General features: G+C 46.1%; 1 protein-coding gene across 1 annotated transcript in view; it reads left to right on the top strand.

Annotated features, from left to right (window-relative positions):
• The window catches only part of ADAM12 (ADAM metallopeptidase domain 12), a 323,414-nt gene that overhangs the window by 41,568 nt on the left and 263,630 nt on the right, over positions 1–18,216 (top strand). The window contains exon 2 of the mRNA XM_032313677.1: positions 403–539. Coding sequence (XP_032169568.1) covers positions 403–539 — 137 coding nt within the window. The remainder of the gene's footprint in view (positions 1–402; positions 540–18,216) is intronic.

Raw genomic sequence — 18,216 nt, 5'->3', positions numbered from 1 at the left:
TAAGTAAATGGATTTAGTCTTAATACAGCTAAAGCCTTGAGATGTTTAAGAGAGAGCTGATTTAAAGCAAAGCATTAATTCATCATTTAAAAAGTCACCACTTGTGTGATTTTTGTTGCTTGTTGAGGACAGAATTATATAATTGAGCTTCCCTCATCACCCAGCACAAGCCATAGGACTTGAAGGGAAAAGTTAGCTTTTGTTTAAGTCACAGAATTCTTGGGTTGGATTGACAAGAGTATTCATCACTTCTAACCTTGACTGTGGCTTCATAGATAATGCTGTTTCCCTGGCTTCCTTGGCCTTCCAGATATTTTCACTGAGTCATTTAGGTCATACGTGTCTGATGCCAGAGTCTTCCTGACAAGAATGAAGACCCGGGCTGTTTTCTTTTCGATGCAGCGCTGAGCCCGGGAAGCAAGTTAGCCCCCACCATGCAGCCGGCAGGAAGAAGGGGCCGCGGGGGAGCTTATGAAGTTGTCCGTGTTTCTCTCTTGAATGGAGATCTCTGGGACCCGATGGAGAGCGTCCATGCAAAGGTCAGTTGTTTCGTTTTCTGGACTTCTCGATGGCTCAAGTTTAAAAAATCACATTAACTGCATTCGTGATTTTCTGTACAAGTTTTGTTTTTATTTTAATGCTGACTTTTTTCTTCGAAAGTGAAATCTTGATTCTTAAGAAAATACATACCAGTTTTGATGTGAGAGTCCTAATGAGGGGCCTCGCGTTATTTACACCTGTTGGAAGTTATTCGTGAGACACACACTGGGGCTAACATTTTCAGATACACATTTTCTCTGTGTGTTGTACTGGAGTGCTGGGTATTTTTCTGTTGCATCAATATTTTGGTTTTATTGATTGATAATTGGTGGAAATATTAATGTGATATTTAAGAAAGTCTGCCATGAGTTTTAACACAGTTTTGTGCTTTGTTTACTTTGATACATATTTGATTTGAACCTTCTATGATGTATAAGAATAACATAAAATAATTGCAATATTAGTGATTAAATTTAATACTTTAATGAGTTTTAGCTGCCAAATCTACATGACTTTCTTAAATTTCAGAACTTGTTGGAACAGTTGAAAAGTGATAAAAATCTATAGAAATATGAGCTCTTTGGAGAGATCATACAGATGGTTTTATCCTTGTGTTATATGGAACTATTTTTAGATTATTTTTCATAATAGAAAACAGATTTTTTTTTTTTTTAAAGAGCAGTTGAGATTGCAAAAATCCTCTGTAGCTTTCTGGAAGGGCAGCAATGGGCCACCTTTATGTGAGTAACGATAATATGATTTACATCATTATTTTCTAGAGATGCTTTCAGTTGAAAGTGAGCATTCAGAAAGGTTGGAGGTTTGGGGAAAGGATCCAAATGCTAAATCTGCACTTTTTAAATACTTGTGTTTCATGGAGACTGTTGCAAATTTAGTATACAAAGTATAAGTCACTCATGGTGGTACTGGTGGTGGTACCTGGAAGAAAGACTTAAGACCTTAAAGGATAGTCCATCATGTCCATAGAAATGATGTGATAGATGCAAAACAGAGAAGAATCCGATTTCAGAAAGTATATCTTCCAAATATTTATAGATGCTAATCAATGATACAAAAATATGGAAAAATCTGAAGTTTCTTGGGTAGTAGAAACGGTTATGGGAGCTTTCCCTGATAGGAGGGTTGACAAATTTAGTAAATGAAAGTACAGCATGTCCCTTGAAACTCAGACTTCAGATAAAGGTGAAGCGGTATCTGGGAGATTGTTAATTATCAAAGTGCACATTTAACTGGTGTCCTGTGTTTTACTGGGCAACCCTACCCGGGAAGTGTATCAGAGAAACAACTAGATGAGGGTTCTTGGCATGCCCCTGGAATGGACCAGTTCAGGTGGGCTCTGGTTTCTGACCTCCAGCTTCATCCTTCCTGCTTGCCAGCCATCTTGTAGACAACAAGAAGCATCTCACAGATATGTTTCTCACCAAGCTTAAAACCTGATGACCATGAGCCACCAGCGCCGTCTTTATAGAAAACTTGGAAAACCGTTATTATTTGATGACTGTCTTAGCTCCTCTGGGATTTTGCCTCCCAGCTGGAACCATGCAGGTAGTAGGCACATACCTAGTACGCCAAAATAACTCCAGATTACTGATATTGCTTAAGGGAATGGGGACTTAGGTGATTTGGGGAACAGCATATTGTCTTAATGCCATGGGGCTCATGACGTCAGCATGTCAGTGTCTGTTAATGTGCTCGTACACGTGTGCCATAACCCTCCCGGAGGCAGATGCATGTACCTGTCGTGAGAATAGGGATTCTGGCTAGTGATGTGTATGTGTGTGAGTCTTGTTTTCAAATTGAAGAGTCAACATTTTAATTTTAAACTACTTTAATGGGTATATCCTCAAGTATGCCTTACATTAATGACTATTTTTCCCACACAACTGTGCCTGCTGTATTTTAGAATACAGTTTTAGATATACTTTCTTGATTTTCTGCTCTACTATTTTATTCTTTGCTCTCCTATATGTTTCTGGTCGACCAGTCTTTTAAGAGTTTGATTTACTTTTGGGGAAGGCCCAGGCATCTTTCTTTTTGGAAAGTGCCCCCAAAACATTCTAGTGAGCACGCAGGAGTAGAACCATAGCAATGGCATGACTGGAAATTGCTGGAGTGCTGGTCAACCTGACTGAGCTGATTCAGGCAAAAGTACTGTCTCATGGTCTTGGATGCCTGGGTGGCTCAGTTGGTCAAACAACTGCCTTCAGCTCAGGTCATAATCCCAGAGTCCTTGGATCAAGTTCCGCATCGGGCTCCCAGCTCCCTGGAGCATCTGCTTCTCCCTCTGACCTTCTCCCTTCTCATGCTCTCTCTCTCTCTCCCTCTCTCTCTCAAATAAATTAAATCTTAAAAAAAAAAAAGTACTGTCACAGTGTCACATAGTCTCTCTCTCTCTCTAGTCCTCTCTCTCTCTCCCGCTCTGTGATTGAAATATATCTGGATGACATATTATTAGGCCCTTTACAAATCAAGTTTCAAGCCTTCATTGTCGCTGATGATTTACTTGAAGGAATAGGGGATGGGAAAGCATGTCCTTACAGCTTCCAGGATTTTGCTTGTTTGTTTGCTGTTGTTTTGGTCTAGAACCCGAGGATAAGCTTATCTGCTTTTCTTCCCCGTTAGGGTCACTGTAAGAAGGAAAAGAAACAATGACAATAAAAATCCATTAGGAACTAAAACTCACCTACACAAGTATAAGGTGATATTGCAAGTTTAAAGTGTTTCAGGGACCCCTCTCCAGTTTCATGTCTTGAAAAAACTCAGCCCTGGACCCAGACCCAGGGAAGACATGTCAGGACGTGACTCGATCAGGAGATGATCTCTGCTGAGCCCAGCCTTTGAATGCTCCTGGAAATTTCCAACTTCCAGCTTCCTCCCATGAGAATGAATGTATAGAAACAGCGTGCGAAATGGAAAGTAAAAAGGCAGCTGGATGAGAACATGAAACCAAAGCTTCCCTTAGCGTATTGTGGGTCTCAAATATCAAATATCAGACAGCAAGTAGTTAAAATGGCAGAAGTAGATGCCCTGCAGGCATCAGAAGAAGCCCCACATTTCCTTCGAAGGACCATCAGCTTCAGCTTTTCCAAGGGGACTTGTCATGGGGCCCCCCACCCCGGGCTCCCTCGCTCTGCATTCCCACCCCAGCAGCAACCTCTTCTCCCGGCACCGTCACAGCAAAGGCCCCTGCCAAGGTCATAGGCAGCCTCCCAGCTTGCGAGGCCAGCCCGTGCCCTTCACCCCTTATCCCACTTATCTTCACACGGATTCACTCTCCTCTGAATTCTTACTTCCTCTGGCTCCTCAGACCCTGTTCTCTCTTGTTTCTCCTCATATGTTTTTGATTCTTGCTTTTCATTCCTCTTTTTTGGCTTTGTCTCTGAACTGTTGGTTTCCACTGAGTCTCTTCGGATGGAGGGCTCCCTCTGGCCATGTCATTCACTTCTGTGGCCCCACTGTCCTCCAGAGCAGTGGGCGGTGGGGGGGCGGCTCCCAGGAATGACTACAGCGACACCAGCCACCATACCTGAGCTCCTGCCATGGGGAAAGTACCCCGCCAGGCACCTTTCATGGGGTGACCTCACCATCTGTCCTCCAACATACGTGGACTTAAAATCCACATCACTCACTGCGCTTTGATTTCTGAGATGCGCTCCTGCTTTCCGGGGGATTTCTGGCACCTCCAGCTGAAAGGTCCCAATTATATTAAATGCGCTCCACTCCAAAGTGGACCCAGCCCCCTGTCTATCTCCTCTACCCTACTTAGTAGCTCCTAGGAGATAAAATGGTCAGCCCCCTTTTCCCCTCAGATCATGAGGTTGGAGACGTCGTGAGGTCGAGTCCAACCAGCCGGGTATGTCTAACACATGACCCCGTCCCACCATGCCTCGTTAGGCCTTCTAGCCTCTAGATATTCTACAAATGTAAGCAGGGCCGTTTGTCTAAGACAGAGATCTAGTCCGTTGCTTTCCTGCTTCCTAGCCATCGTGTCTGACTTCAAAGCTGGGCTCCTTGCGTGATACTCAGGATACTGTATAGGCTGGGATGTCCTGATCTGGAAGGCCCCACTTCTGTGTCCCAGCCACTGAGCTCATCCTGGTCTGCTTACTGCCCAGTGACGCCGTGTTCATTACTGCTCTGTGCTGCGTGCCTGACACCTGAAGCCCCAGCTGAGATGGTACCATCTGTTGCGAAGCGCATCTTGAGGTCCCCCAGACAGCTCGGTCCTTCCTGTGTCTTTGTCCTCGTGGTCACACGCATCTCCCTGATGTGCAATCATGCCGGGCACACAGTTGACTCGTGCAGCTGGAGCCTGGTCACAGATGCTGCAGACACAGGGCTGCATCCGCCCGACACGCCCGACCTCCCCCGGAGCAGCAGGGGTGGGGTGGGGGGCGGCTGCATCGGCCACTCCCTCAGGTCGTTCCACCTCTTGCCGGACAGGCTGCTGACGGCCTGAGAGCAATGCTCTCCGACTACCGTAACTTTTTAGATGTTGCTGACCTCCCTTTAGCAACTACAGCGGCGTTTAAATCTCGTAGAAGTCTTTTATAGTTTAGTACAATGTTACATTTTTCACTTTTGTGGTTACTAATGTCTTACCTGGAGTAACTCCCCACACTGCCTCCCCGTTCCGGGAGGGATGACCAGCCCTCTACACAATGACTTTCCCCTTCTCTAAAAGATTATTCTGGTAATTGTAGGGGTTGCTGCAGGCCAGCCCGTGTTGTGTGCTTCTTGGTTGAGTGAGCTCAGTGGCTGGCCTTTCCGACTTATGGAACACGGAGCTTACATTAGCTTACAAGCTGACCCATAGTGCTGCCTCTTAAGAATATAATTATTAAAATACCGACTGTGAGGTTTTTCCTAAGAAACGGCTTCTTTCTAGACTGTATGGTCTCCTAGAAAGTCCTGTATCCCCAGCCCCCAACCACTTAGCTCCCACTGGCCCCCCCAGCCCCATGCCTTGCTTGACGGTCCCTCTGCAGCTATGTGGGCACATAGGCTGCTCCTGCTTCGGCCTCACACAACCCAGCCAGCCAAGACCATGCCCACCCTTCTGGGAGAGCAGGACCAGAGAGGGAAGAGCTGCCCCGCTGTATCTTTGGGAACCCAACTGCCTTCAAAAATCAGTGCTGAGTACAGCAGAAGGAGAAAGGTGTGGGAACTCGCCAAAATGGACTCAGACTCCTGTACCACCTCTGCCTTGCTGTGTACTGCGGGTCTGGGGACGGGCCGTGGTGGAGCCTGGTTCCTCGTCTGTGAAGGAGGTGGTAGCGGTCGCCTCGCTGCCTGACATCACACCCTCAGCACGCTCCATGGTGTGTCAGCCTCTTGTCCTTTCTCTTAACTTACTCTGGACCTTCTGGCAGGGTTTCTAAGCTCGGCACCGCTGCCCAAGGCTGGCTCTCTCTGTGCTGTGTGTACAGTCAGGGGGCCGTCCTGTGTGATGGGGGCTGCTTGGCAACCCTGCCCTCTGCCCACCAGATGCGAGTAGGGCCCTCCCCAATAGTCAAGTCAACTCCATATGTCCCCAGAGAGGGGGAGGGGGGAACTTGACCCTGAAGAGCCATTGCCCCGGGGGAAAGACCAGAAAGGCTCAGTAGGGTCCCTGAGAACCTTGCCTTGACTTTGGGTGGAGCCAGACCAGAGGCTGGTAAACCTTCTCTGCCCAGAGCTCAGCTGGGCTTCATCACTTCGGGCCCAGCGCTGCCTGCCTCGGCCGCACAGCTCTGGCCCTTGTGGCCTAAGGGCAGCCACAGACAATACCCAAACAACGGGGCATGGCCGTGTTCTAATAAAATATATCTATGGGCGTCAAAATTTGAATTTAATAGAATTTTCATGTGTCACGAAATAAGCTTTTATTTTTTTTAAATCATATAAAGATGTCAAACCATTCTCAGCTCACAGGCGGGGTGCCGGACGTGGCCCGAGAGCAGGCTGTAGTTTGCTGCCCCTGAACTAGATGTCAGTACTGTAGAGACACCCCACACCCGGGATGCCCCCCCCCCGCCATGCGCAGGTGGAAGCCAGCCTGGGGCAGTGCCCAAGTGGGAACCGGAGGTGGCCACTTTGGCCACTGAGCCCAGGGCCATCACATTCTGAAGTCTTCAGCTCTTTCCGTAGTGCCGTGCTGCTTCCCAGGAAAATCTTTAGCTTTTCCGCCCTTGTGCATGTATCAGGACGGGCTCAGAAATCTGGACTGCAGAGGCAGGGGCTGGAGGGCAGGCGTGCTGTCCCCGTCTTGCCGCCAAAGCAGTTCTTTCTTAAGCAGGATGTGAGTGCCTCTCCCATCCCTCCACGGCCTTTCTGTTCTGTCCACCTCTTTGGCCAACAGATGAGAAAGACAACACAAGTCAAGGTATTGTGCTGGGTTCAGCTGTGACCCCCGCTTTGGGACCGTGCCTCCCCATCTAGGAGGGGCTCTGGGGCCACATCTCCACGTCGCTCACCGCTAACTCTTTGATTGCTTGGGACTTCTTAGCGAGGACCTAATGTCATATATTTTAAAATTGGCTAGTGAATTAGGTCTCCCCACGGTTTCTGCAGCTCTGTCCCCATGCCCCTGCCCCACCAGGCCTCTAGCATCATCTTGGAACTGGGACTTTTAAAAATATATTGTAATGTCCCCAATAGCCAAACTATGAAAAGAACCTAGATATCCATCAACAGAAGAATGGACAAAGAAGATGTGAGATATATATATATATATATATATATATATATATATATATATATATATATGTGTGTGTGTGTGTGTGTGTGTGTGTGTATCTATATACAACTGTGTGTATACACACACACACAATGGAATACTATGCAGCCATCAAAAGAAATGAAATCTTGCCATTTGCGATGACATGGATGGAACTAGAGGGTATTGTGCTTAGCGAAATAAGTCAATTGGAGAAAGAAAGTTATCATATGATCTCCCTGATATGAGGAAGTGGAGTTGCTACGTGGAGGGTGCTTGGGAGGGTAGGAAAAGAATAAATGAAACAAGATGGGATCAGGAGGGAGACAAACCATAAGAGACTCTCAATCTCACAAAACAAACTGAGGTTTGCCGGGGGGAGGGGTGTAGGGAGAGGGTGGTGGGGTTATGGACATTGGGAAGGGTATGTGCTATGGTGAGTGCTGTGAAGCGTGTAAACCTGGTAATTCACAGACCTGTACCTCTGGGGCTAATAATACATTATATGTTTATAAAAAAATTATTAAAAAAAAGAAAAAAGTGCCATGAGAGGGTTTTTCTCTGAGCTTATTTCAAAACAAAAGACATGGGAGAATATATACCAGCTTTTCTGGAAATGAAGCCATTTAGAACAGAATAAAAATAAATAAATCTGAAATAGTTAATCATCTAGTAGCTAAATAAATAAACTTTTCCAAAAAGAAAAAAATATATATATTGTAAAATAACAAATGTAGGTAATGCCAGATAGTGGTTTGCATTGTTTAAACAGAGTTATAATTTTTTCTTCTTTTTAATTCTTAGGAGAGTCTCTCCACATTTGACTGAGGAGGAGAGCATATAGTTGCTTGATAGTAGGAGAAAAGGAATCTAATGAATTCTGTTTTCAATTTCCCAAGCATTCATCTAAGCACAAGTGAGCACTTGCTGCATTTCAGGTCCTAGGTCAAGTTCCTATGGCACAGGATGGGTGAGCCTCCATCTACCCTGGAGAAGCTCACAGTTTAGTGAACTAATGATTGTAATAAATTTAAATAAGCACTTCATAAGAGACCTGTGTTTTTTAAAATAAGTGACTTTGGAGTAGTTTTTGATTTACTGATACATTGCAAAGATAGTAGAGAGCCTCATACACCTGACACTCAGCTTTCCCCGTTACTTGCATTTACGATAAAAAAAACATATATATGGCACATTTGTAACAATTAATGATACATGGTTTTTTATATTTTAACCTGAACTTTTTCACTAAAAGAAAAAGGTTTGGGGAGTTGGGAATATTTCAAAGAATATAAAATTTCTGGAAAGCCGAATGATTTTTAAATCTTGGTTCAGAGGAAAAGAGCATACCTTCCCGAGAGAAACATAGTATATATCAATGTTGCATTTAATGATTTCACATCCTGTGAAGGCCAGGGAAGCCCTCACCTATGCATTTACTCTGGAATTTCTCACAAGTCAACAACATAACCAGTGAGATGGGTTCCTTCCTTGTTGTTTAATAAACAGTCATGTTGGTGATGATGTTTCATTCAACCAGAGCTCAAAGTTCAGATTTTTTAAAAATTCTGTTTTTCCTCAAAAAGTGAGAAATTTTTAAAAATCTATGACAAGAGTGCCTGCAGCCAAGTATGTAAAATCATGTTAAAAACAGTTAAAAACTGTAGGGTAAAGCCTGTGTAGAGCGCTTGTGTGAGATTTTCCTCCTGTATTGATTTAACATGTTCTAGACCCCACCCAATTCCTTGCACACTTCCTTGTAAGCATAAGGTATATGTTTTTGAGCGGTGTACACCAGTATCTTATAGCCATGTTTTCATTATTGCCTGCCTTAAGAGAAATTTAACTTTAATTAATTTTAGTTAAGTTTAAATTACTTTAAATTATATTTCTCTTTAGGGAGAAATTAAATACTAAGAAATAAGATTTGTTAGCTAGAGTTAAGCTCCAGAGGAATACAAATCATTGTAATATCTAAGAATTTTCAACCCCTCCCCAAGTACCACTTTTTGCCCCGTTAAGGTCACTATCCACTTCCTGAGAATGCATGATGGGCACCAGATGTAAACGGGCAGAAGGAAATGTCTATCTTCCAGGACTACATGTATGCACAGAAATCTGCCTGCAGGAGATTTGGGGCAAGTATGAAGAAAAGTTGATTTCTCCCTCTCTCAAAGTCTGTTCTTGCTAGATTTTTTAAAGGATGTATTTTATGTGAGAACAGTTTGAGATTTACAGAAAAGTTGTAAAGCTAGTATGGAGTTCCCTTACACCTCACACAATGTCTCCCCTGTTGCTGACTTATATTATGCTGCCTTTGTTGCCATTAGGGAACCAATGTTGGTACATTATAACTAACCAAAGTCCATACCTTATTTCCATTTTCTTAGTTTTTTACCTAATATCCTTTTTCGAAGATCCCACCCAGAATCCCACATTACATGTAGTCATCATATCTTGCTACTTGGTTCTGACAATTTCTTCGACTCTACATTTTTGACAATATTGATGACATTGAGAAGTGCTCATGAAGGATTTTGTGAAACGTTCCTCATTTGAGATTTGTCTGATATTTTTCTCGTGATTGAGCTGGACTTACCTGTGTTGTGGGGAAGACCGCAGAGGTAAAGTACCATACTTGTTACACCATAGCAAGTGCTATTGGCAGAACTCATCACTGTTGATGTTGACCTTGATCGTCTGGCTGAGGTCATATTTGCCAGGTTTATCTCCTTTCCATCTGTATTCTTGGGAAGGAAGTCATGGTGTACATCTCATGCTCAAAAGAGCCATGCTCTACCCCGTAAAGGATGAAGCAGCTATGTCAAATATAATTCTTTTGCAAGTAAGATTTATCTACTCTCCCTCTGTACTTATTTATTCAATTAATTATCCATATCAGGATGGACTCATGGATATTTATGTTTTGGGTTGTTATCCAATACTATTTTTTAGTTTTACTATTATTTACTATTTACTATAAATTTTACTATTACTATAAATTTACTATTATTTAGTTTTGAAAGATTTTATTTATATTTTAGAGGGTAAGAACATGAGAGAGAGCATGAGAAGGGGGGAAAGGGGCAGAGGGAGAAGCAGACTCCCCACTGATTAGGGAGTCCAATGCGGTGCTCGATCCCAGGACCATGAGAAAATGACCTGAGCCAAAAACAGATGCTTAACTGAGCCAGGCAGGCACCCGCCCCTCAGTACTATTTTATTTATGTTATTTAAATTTTCCATTTGGAACTCTCTTAGTTGGCTTTATGTCCTTTTGACATACCCCCATGACGTGTATGCAGTCATTTCCTTACTTTCTGTCACTACAAGAAGCACCAGGTCCATTTTGTATATTTCCTGCCCCAGCCCTAAAATCAGCCATTTCTCTGGGGAACCTGTTTTCCTGGAGGTTGGTGTTAGACATCAAGATCTGGGTGCTAGCTGGGCTCACCAGCACTGCAAAGGTACTTCTGGGTCTCCTCAGGTGACAGAGTAAGGAAGTATATGTATGTGTTCTTACCAGATTTGAGAGAAACAAACTTCAAATGCTGGTTCATGGCTGAGATACACTGTACATTTTCAAACAGTATTTTTAATTCTAAAAATTCTAGGAAGAGAAAATATACCAGGAATTTGGCTTTTTTATGGCTATACCTCAGGCAAATATGAAGAATGGCAATTTTCTGTAACCTAAATCAGTTCTTGAGAATCAAACCTAATCATTAAGTTCCTTTCCCTAAAATGTTATTTAAAAAAATTAATACCCAACTTTCCAGCGCTTGACCTAACTCTGGCTTTTCAGATTCCCTGAGTTGATCCATGCCTCCAGGCTGCCTTTCTGCTAATTACTGGAAATTAATCTGACCTTTTTCCTAAAAGTGGCACACAAAAAGATTTTATTCAGCTGGTATAACCATTTTCCTACACAATTTTTACTCACTGAAGGTACTAAGGGTCTTTTGCTTGAACCTACTCATTTTCCGAGCATGTAATTTAAAGACATGGTCATAAACCCAAAATAGAGTTGGTGAGAGCAGAGAACTAATGAGACCAGGGTCGCACATTATGTCTCTGTTAGGATTCCCCATTCCCACAGGAGCCATTAATTTGGCTCAGTTCCCTTCCTTGACATGTCTGAGCCCCATAGCATCCCACAGGGGGACACCCCTGAACGTATGAGGGAAGACAGCCCAAATTCGGAAACATGTCACATGCACTCTTCCCCTCACTGCTGGCTTAGCAGTTTCTATATGCCGGTGACATAGTTCACGTCCGTGTTTCCCAAACATCAGTCACCCAGGGTCCCCAGGGAAGATTTCAGCCTAATTATAGAAGCAGCTATACTTAATAGTTTATATGTGCTTGACATACTGATTTTTTGCTCCAACACATAAAAGGAATATAAATGATGGAAACGAAATATGCTGTTTCCCTCTCTAAACGCATCTGTCATTGGGGAAGACGTTATATCATTTGGAATCAGCCCAAGACCTTTCACGGTTTCTTTCTTTTTTCCATCCAATAGATGATCATTGAGTTGCTTACCAGGGATGCTCTGGACAGCTGTGCAAATTAATCCCTGCATCCCTTGGAGGGCAGGGTCAGTTGGATCCCCAGATGAGCTGTGATACTGTGCTCAGCCGTGGGGGGGAGCTGGGGTGCCCCAGCCAGGACCAAGCGCTGTCCGGTAGAGCTCCATCTACGACTGGTGACATATCACTTTCCAGTGGAAAAGTTTCACTGACTCAACAAGACCCTCCTTTTCTCCTGACTTCTTTCTGCATGCTCATTTAAGCAGCCAGCAGTTACCGTGAGCCCTTCATGTTCCAGGCCCTGTGCTGGATGCTAGACATACTTTGCCCTTTTTAGAAAAATGCATAAAACCGAGCAATTTCCTTCCAGAACGACTTTGAAGCTTGCTCAGACAGAGCTCTAGGAAATGGCAGCTCCTGCCGTCCCAACAGCAGGAAGAGCCGAGAGCCCACGAGGGGCAGAGAATTCTAACGTGGGCTCCTTTGAAATCCGGTCCCTCCTTTTACAGCTGGAAACAAGACCACTGGGCATGTAATCTCTGGTGGTGCCTATTCAGCTAACAGGAATGTGTTTGCCAGATTCTTGCTGGTCTCAGTGTCTTCAGTGGGATTCGTGGGAAGGCGTCAGATCCTGGGTAGCTGGCGAGGGAGGAATTCCGGTCCTGTGGACCGCCTGGCCTCCCAGCCTCAGTCAGGGGACAAGGCGCCCTTCGCAGGGCCATCTGCAGTGAGAGCCGCGCCAGTGCAGTCCCAGAGCCGAGTATTTCCAGCCTGTGTTTCACTGGCGGGTCCCGGGCCTGGTCTGCCTCAGTCTGGAAGCGTCTCTGGGAAGGCAGCTGCTGCAGGAAACGCCTGCATGGGTAGAACGCAAAGCAGGTGTCCCCCCACCACCACCACACCCCCGACGGCCTCTGACGCCCGAGGCTTCCGATCTCTGTCCCACGGACTGCAGCCGCCCAGCTAGGCCGAGAAGAGGCCATCAGGCGGGAAGGGCAGCAACAGCGTCCTGAAGTCAGAAGCAGAAATGTCGAGTGCGTTTTTGTCTGGGCCTAACGGACAGCAGCACCGAGCTGTTCTGGCCCCAGCCAGGTTCGCTGGGGGAGAGCCGGCCAGAGCAGTTGGCAGGTGGGGAAATGAGTTGGAGAGGCTTTAAAGAGCTTTTCCTATAAAATAAATGTCCAGAAGCCGTGGAAATGTATGTCTTTAGTTAAGTAAATACGCCTGAAGACAACACATGGACATTTTTCAGTGAAACGTTACCAGTTACAACTGCCCGTGTTTGCAGATTCCAGGAATCGGAGCGCACGCAGAACTGGCCTCTTACACCCATTAGCCTTGGGGGCACCTCCTCTCAAGAAACTCCTACGGCCGTGACAGCAAATTAATGTAGCTGTTTTATTTGAAGCAGCTGAGGCTGGAGAGCCCGCCGTTGGGTTTCCTGGCTGGCGTTTTGAATCCGACGGGAAGAAACGGGAAGGGATGAGTTCTAGCTCCTCTGCAACTGAGGTGGCCCGTTGGAACCCTCCCCGCCTTGGTCTCCTCATGTGCAAAGGCTCCTAGCTGAGATCTGGAGCCACATTCTGCCCTGTCCGCGCCCGGGGTGGCAAGTTGTAGTGTTGTCGGCTCGTGTTCGCAGGGGACAAACACCTATGATGGCTAAGGCACTCTTAGGATTGGAGCTTTCTGGTAGAGCAAGGCTTGAATATCACGCTAAAGGGTTAGAATTCCATTCCGAAGGCAGTGGAAAGCCACGGAAGGTTCTGAGAAGTGACATTTGTGGCAGTGGTTTTAGAAGCAATTTGAGATGGAGCATCCATTTTAGGAAGGAAAGTGGCGGCAGGGCGGTAGATGGATTATGTTCGGGGTGGGACGTGGGTGTCAGGCCTGTGAAGAGACCCCAGCAGGAGCTGGCGAGGCCTCTTGTTTTCTGCAGACCCCTCTCCAGCACTGAAGTCATCAAAGCTGACTGCTCACAGACGGTCAGGCCTGCACACCACTCCCTTGCTCTGTGACCTTTGGCAAGTTACACCACCTCTCTGAACCTCTGCTTCCCCATTAAAAAAGGGAACCCCAAATAAGCACCTGTTTCAGAGGGCTGTTGCTAAGATGGTGTTTAAGTGTACAGAACATGCTGAGAATCACTGTTCATTACTGTTGTTACTCACACTCCCTGGGCCACAAAGCGTTCTCAGAAACCCTGTTTTTAACGGTGTCTTAGTGGATCCTTCCCTCTCTGGCCCCTCAGAGACACGCTTACTGCGCGGAATGAGTCTTTCTTCAGCAAGTCTGGCCAGGTCTTAGAACTGTTTAAAAACCATCAATGATTCCCCATTTCTCTCAGAATAAGACCCAGACCTTGAACATGGGGCCTGTGCACCCTTCAGTGAGCAGCACGCTCTCCGCCTCCCTCCTGCTGTGCCCCCCCATGCCTCCTCTCCGCCCCCAGAGGCTCAGTCCCCTGCGGCTCTGCAGCGCTTTCTCCGTGCTCCTACCTTCCCTGGCTTCCGTCTCCCTCACCCTCCACACCCTGTCTCCGTTTTCCTGGGTTCACCCCGGAAGTCACCCTCCGTGGTTGGCATTGGCATCGATGTTTGTTTTCCCCCCAAGTTTGCGTGTTGGAGCCCTGACCTCCAAGGTGATGGCATTTGGAGGTGGAGCCTTAGGGAGGTGGTTGAGGTTAGATGGCTCCTGAGGGTGGGCCCCCAGGATGGGAGCAGCGTCTTTATAAGAGGAAGAGACCAGCGTTCTCTTTCTACCGCACGAGAAGGCGGTGACAGTGTGACGGTCTGCCAGGAGGAGAGCCCTCACCAGGACCCAGCCACACTGGCACCTTCATCCTGGACTAACAGCCTCTGGAACTGTGGGGTACCCTGTGTGTTGTTCAAGCACTCCTGGCTCTAAGCAGACCAGGCAGAGGTTTTCCCAAACTCCTCACATACACCACCCCTCGTCAACATCTGGTTAGCTGCCAGGTAGCCAGTCATTACCTCCACAGTGGTGCAGTGGACCACCCAGTCAGTACCTCCAGTGTGCCCGAGCACCTAGTTCAGTACTTCTAGCATGGCGCATGTTACCCAAGCACCCAGTCAGTACCTCTATCATGGCGTGTGTGATCCACACAGAACAGTTGATTTTCTTCTTGGTTTCTTAAGGAAGCTGCAGTCTTGAAGGGCAAATACCATGAAATGCTCACATCAGTATCTTCAGAGTCAGTTGGTACTTGATACATAGGAAGTTCCCAAAGATGTTTGAGTTGATATTTATAATAATCCCTCATTTTTTCAGTTATTTCATTTCATTTACTTTTATCTTGGCTTTTGTTTTGGTCTAGTGCTTTTTCATTCAATTTTGATGAATGCTACAAAAAACTAAAAAAAATCACTTTCATAAATAGTTTCACAATCAAACATTTCCCTCAGGTACTTGCATTTCAAATTATTGAAAATGTTACTATAAACAGTGGGCTCTTGGGCAGATCTTCTTTCCCAGAGATATTTATGTCATATCTTTTGATCAACTTGGGTGTGTCCCAGTTTGTAAGTGGACAGTGCTCCCAGTTTGTCCAGAATGAAGAGGGGAAACTTTCACTGTGCAGCCCCACTGAGGTGCAGCTCAAAGCAGAAGCCAGACTTTGGCCTGCAGCACTAGAGCTTGTCCGCACTCTACTCTCTCTGCATCAGCACTTCCTTGAGAACACCCACCTGCCGCCACATCCTGCCCTCACACCACCCTCCCCGGGTTCCTGCTTTGCCTCACATGGGACATCGGACTGGCTTTCCCTCCATACTGCGGGGACTTCTGTTCCCAGCCTCCTTCCAGGCTTGGCTCCTTCCCCACCTGTACCTCCTCGAAAGGCCCCAAGGCAATGTCACAAATACAGCCCCTCTGTTGGGAGCTGCTTAGGACAGAGTTGGTGGTCTCATCTGCCACACTTCCTTCTCCTCTGGAATTCTGTCCAGAAGAGCTCTAGGAAACCTCCTGCCCATTCCTGACTTCCATCTCTGAGTCCCTTCTTTGCCCTTCTGATCAATGCTGGAAGAGGCTTTCCTCAATTCTGCCTCAAAACCACCTCCTTAGGGAAGCCTTCCCTGGCCATCTCATTTAGGCAGGTACAGACTCTGTTGGTTACCACAATTCTTCTCTGTTTCTTTTACACTGTGCCTCACCATTTTATTTATCTGCTTGTATGTTTGTCTCCCCAACTGGACTATCTATTACAAGAAGATGGAGACATATCTCTCTTGCTCACCACTATTCCCCGGAGTCTAGCACAGCAGTTTGTGTGGTAAATATCAGTGACCTCTGGGTGGGTAGATGAGGGCTGTGGGGTGGATGGCTGGAGGGTGAATGGATGGGGCAAGGCCCAGCCCCTTGAAGCAGATGCTACTGATGAGGCCTCTGTGTTCTCTGCTTCCCTTTTGTGTGTTTTTTGGGGGCATTTGGCTGTTCTTTATAAGATCTTAATGTCCTCCTATTTCTGGGATGGGAGACATTGCCCAGTTAGCATATTTTTGAATTTTCTAAGTTGAGTTTCCTAAACTGGTTTTCCGATGGCCCATTTCTTATATTATCCTGAAGCGTCCTCCCAGATGAGTCAAGGTTAGTCTGTGCCACCAACAGAATAAGGCAGTAGAGACAGCATATGACTTTACACCTTTCACCTTGGTCTCATGGTTCTCTCACTTTGGAGGGAGCCAGCTCCCAAGCCCTGAAAGTATTTAAGCCATCCTGTGGAGAGGGCCATGTGGAGAGTTGAGTTGTCTGGTTGACAGGCTGCACCAACTGCCGGGTATGTGAGTGCGCCATCTTGCCTGTGGGTTCACCATCTTGCAGCGGGTCCTCCAGTCTCAGACCAGCCCTCAGGTGACAGCAGCCTTCGCTGACATCTGACTGCACCCTCGTGAGACACTCCAAGATAGAACCCCTCAGCTAACCTGAGCCAAGTTCCTACCCACAGAAACTATAAGCAAAATGGTTAGCTAAAATGCTGTCTTCAGTTGAACGAAAGTGGTTGCCTCCCACATAAAACAGAGGCAAGTAACTAACAAAATGTCAGCTAAAAGTAAAGGAAAGAAGGCAACACGAAGTCCAAAGATTTGACTCCAAGTGCCTGTTCCCCCACAGTGCCTCTGCACACAGGGGCACGTATATGTGTGCACGTGGCCTGCAATGACGGGGCCTAGTTCACAGTTTGTCAGAAACTAAGCTGTGCTGAGCTCAGGGTTGATGAGACTCTTGTCTGCTTGGAGAAGAGAGGGAACTCACTTGTTACTGAAGCAGGGAAAAGGCTAGAGTGACAAGGAAACCACGTGTTTAAGGAAGACAGCCACAATCTTGATCTCACAGGGAAAAGGCTAGAGTGACAAGTAAACCACGTGTTTAAGGAAGACAGCCACAATCTTGATCTCATGCTTGGCTTATGTTTTAGTTTTAATTACAAAGAATTCAGAATTAGAACCTAAGAAGAGGTTTCTGCCTGTTTGTGTTTTCTTCCTTCTTGAGGGCCTTACCACAGGCACGCCTCCTCCCTGAAGCCTTCCCTGACCACCCAGGCTCCACTGACCCAAGAGTCTCTGGATCCCTCAACTATGTGGTCAAGACCACCCAGCTGCACATAGTACTTCTCCTTTTAGTTTCTGTGTGTTGAGGAAAGACAGTGACCTAAATTCAACCACATTCATCCAGAGGCACAGCCACGCTCTAACATCAGGAGTTGTGATCCTGGGGGTGGGAGAGGTGGGGGAACAGATCTATCCAACGACATGGGGTCCCCCAGTTGGTGTTCCCGCTGCAGGTTTCTCAAATCTTCTCTCGTTTCTTCTTCTTATGGTCATAAGTGCACTGCTAGTGTCTTACCTCTGGCATCATGCTGTTTTTAAATTAACATTTTTGGAGAATGGGTTTAGGAAGAGTTAATTGTCCTTTCCACATCTCCTCCTCCAGATACACTTTTGCGTTCATTCAGGAAACGGATGGAGTGTGTAGAGTTGCCCCATAAACACAGGATGCCCACTGAAATTTGAATTTCAGATAAGAAACCAATAGCTTTTGAGTAAAAAGTATATCCCTTGCAGTATTTGAATTTGCAACCCAAGTTTAACTAGATTTTATTTTTTTCTTTCTTCCTAAATCTGGTAACCCTAATTGTCTACTCTATTCCAGACTGTGTGACATAAGATGAATAAATATAACCCCTGCCCCTCAGGAGTTGTCAGCCCAGTCTAAGAGACAAACACCTGTGTAGAGAAAGCACTTCCTAGAGGCGTGTTGGAACCACACCCAGCACGGGCACAGCAGGAAGGGCCCCACACCCAGTGCAGGTTGGGATCTCAATATTTCAAGGGCCTAGTCCAGAGGAGGTTTCCTGGAGGTTTTATCTTGCACTGACCCTCAGTGTGGACTGCCACCCCTTAAAGGCAGGAG

Source organism: Mustela erminea, chromosome 14, assembly GCF_009829155.1.
Source record: "Mustela erminea isolate mMusErm1 chromosome 14, mMusErm1.Pri, whole genome shotgun sequence".
Taxonomy (NCBI): Eukaryota; Metazoa; Chordata; class Mammalia; order Carnivora; family Mustelidae; genus Mustela; species Mustela erminea.
The sequence above is the reverse complement of the archived record's forward strand: the minus strand, read 5'-3'. Positions and strand labels throughout refer to the sequence as shown.